The 1,914-nt window shown below is 39.1% G+C and overlaps 1 protein-coding gene and 1 pseudogene across 1 annotated transcript in view; one reads left to right on the top strand and one right to left on the bottom strand.

Annotated features, from left to right (window-relative positions):
• Nucleotides 1-501: 501 nt before the first annotated feature.
• LOC122083261 lies at nucleotides 502-947 on the top strand (annotated as a pseudogene).
• A 623-nt stretch (nucleotides 948-1,570) lies between these two features.
• LOC122083126 (polygalacturonase-like) overlaps nucleotides 1,571-1,914 on the bottom strand; it is a 1,752-nt gene continuing 1,408 nt past the window's right edge. Inside the window, exon 4 of the mRNA XM_042650825.1 lies at nucleotides 1,571-1,827. Coding sequence (XP_042506759.1) covers nucleotides 1,606-1,827 — 222 coding nt within the window. The 3' untranslated portion in view covers nucleotides 1,571-1,605. The remainder of the gene's footprint in view (nucleotides 1,828-1,914) is intronic.

Here is a 1,914-nt window from a genome sequence, read left to right as displayed (position 1 = left end):
TTAATCTGATTTATTTTGCACCCTTTGCTCGATGAGAAAATGGGTCAGATTCTATAGGAACAGATCAAACATATGAGACTTAAGGAATGTATCTGGGAAATAACTGGTGAAACTCGAACTTGTTGAAGCTTATCTAAAATGGAAAAATCAGTATGAATTGATGACTTGATTTAAGATTTTCTCTCTCTAGGGGGCGAACCAGGTTCAACCGGACCAAGCACTTTGAGTGGTGATCTTTCATTTTTGGTGATTAACTAACTGAATAAACTACCAATCAAAACAACCATACAGAAAGCTCCAAAGCTTTGTTATCTCTAATTAGGCACTTCCACTTACACAGCTATGTGGTGTTGGGTGATCCAAGCCAATGTGATTTCACGTGGTTCCAATCAATATAGTATTTTTATTCCCAATCAGATCTCATTCTCCATCTATAAAACCCAGACTAACCCTCACCATGCATTCTCGCCATAGCACCAAAGTCCTAATTGGTCACTTGAGATGGCTTCCAAGGCACTTGCATTAACTGCCATTCTCTTGACCCTCAACCTTCTCTTCTTCACTATGGTCTCTTCCCAATGCCTAATACCTCCACCACCAAAGTTATTGTCACCTAAGCCAAGCCCTAAGCCCACCCCTAAGCTCACACCGGCCCCATCACCTAAGCCTGCAGTTAAGGGAAGTTGCCCAAAGGACACCTTAAAGTTTGGTGTTTGTGCCAATGTTCTGAAAAATGAAAAACTTGGTCAGCATAATACTAGGAAAGCCACCCAAAACCCATTGCTGCACTCTCATTAAAGGTCTAGTTGATCTTGAGGCTGCTGTTTGCCTTTGCTCTGCCATGAAGGCCAACGTCTTGGGACTTAAACCTCAATATCCCCGTTTCCTTGACCTTGCTTCTGAACTATTGTGGAAAGAAGGTCCCCTCTGGCTTCCAGTGCGCCTAGGTAGTACTGCTGTGCTACCTTATATTGTTACTCTCTCTCTCTTATCCATTTTTGACCTTTATTTCTATTCCTCTCTTCTTGTGTTTCGTCTTTAAAGTGGCTATTTGAGTCTGTAGTATCCTATAAGAAATAATCTCCATGTTGTGTACTATAGATCAGATCAGGGAAGCTGTTTCGTTTGAGATTAGAAATAGGCTTCTTTCCATTGTTCTACGAGCCCAGACACATTAAGAAATAAGAATTTTGCTATTAGTTTATTTCTCCCCTAATCCCAGCTTTTTGATGTATCATCTTTTATTGATGTTCTCCCTCTACCCCCGGCTTTTGATGTATCATCTTTTTATTAATTATTTTTATCCACCCCTAGTCTTGATGTATCATCATTTTATTAGCTGTTTGTATTTTTCGTAAGGGTCTCCTTTTGTCATGCCTATGGGCTGAGTCATTGTACTCTGTTTTTCTCTCAATTAATTTTCTATTCACTACCAAAAAAAAAAAAAATCCAATTTGTAACTTAGCAAATAAAATCTCAGATGGAGCTTGTTGTCAATCCAGAAAATGTCTCTATTTATTGATACATTATATTTCATCTGTAGTTAAACTAGCATTTTCAGATAGTAATATATGGCAGTGATGTCAAGATGAAGGGGGAAACAAATCATTTTAAACAACTTGATGGTTGAATAAGACCATGAGCATAGCCAACTGCATTGGTGCAAGATGATGTTGCTATTTGATTTTGATAAGTAAGATTCACATCTTCCAATTCAATCCCACTGCATGGATTCTGAGAGCTACAGTCAAATTTCATAGCTACTTCAGTCGCCGATGTTCCGTGAATGTTCTTGTAGGTGACCTCACTAATCTTCACCCCTGAAACCTGCAAATCATACCTTGCTAATGAGACTATTTGAATAAGAAACTTGAAAATTAGAGGAGAAGAGCCTTAGGGGAGAGGGAGGGGGGG

This window comes from Macadamia integrifolia, chromosome 7 (assembly GCF_013358625.1).
Source record: "Macadamia integrifolia cultivar HAES 741 chromosome 7, SCU_Mint_v3, whole genome shotgun sequence".
Lineage (NCBI taxonomy): Eukaryota > Viridiplantae > Streptophyta > Magnoliopsida > Proteales > Proteaceae > Macadamia > Macadamia integrifolia.
The sequence above is the reverse complement of the archived record's forward strand: the minus strand, read 5'-3'. Positions and strand labels throughout refer to the sequence as shown.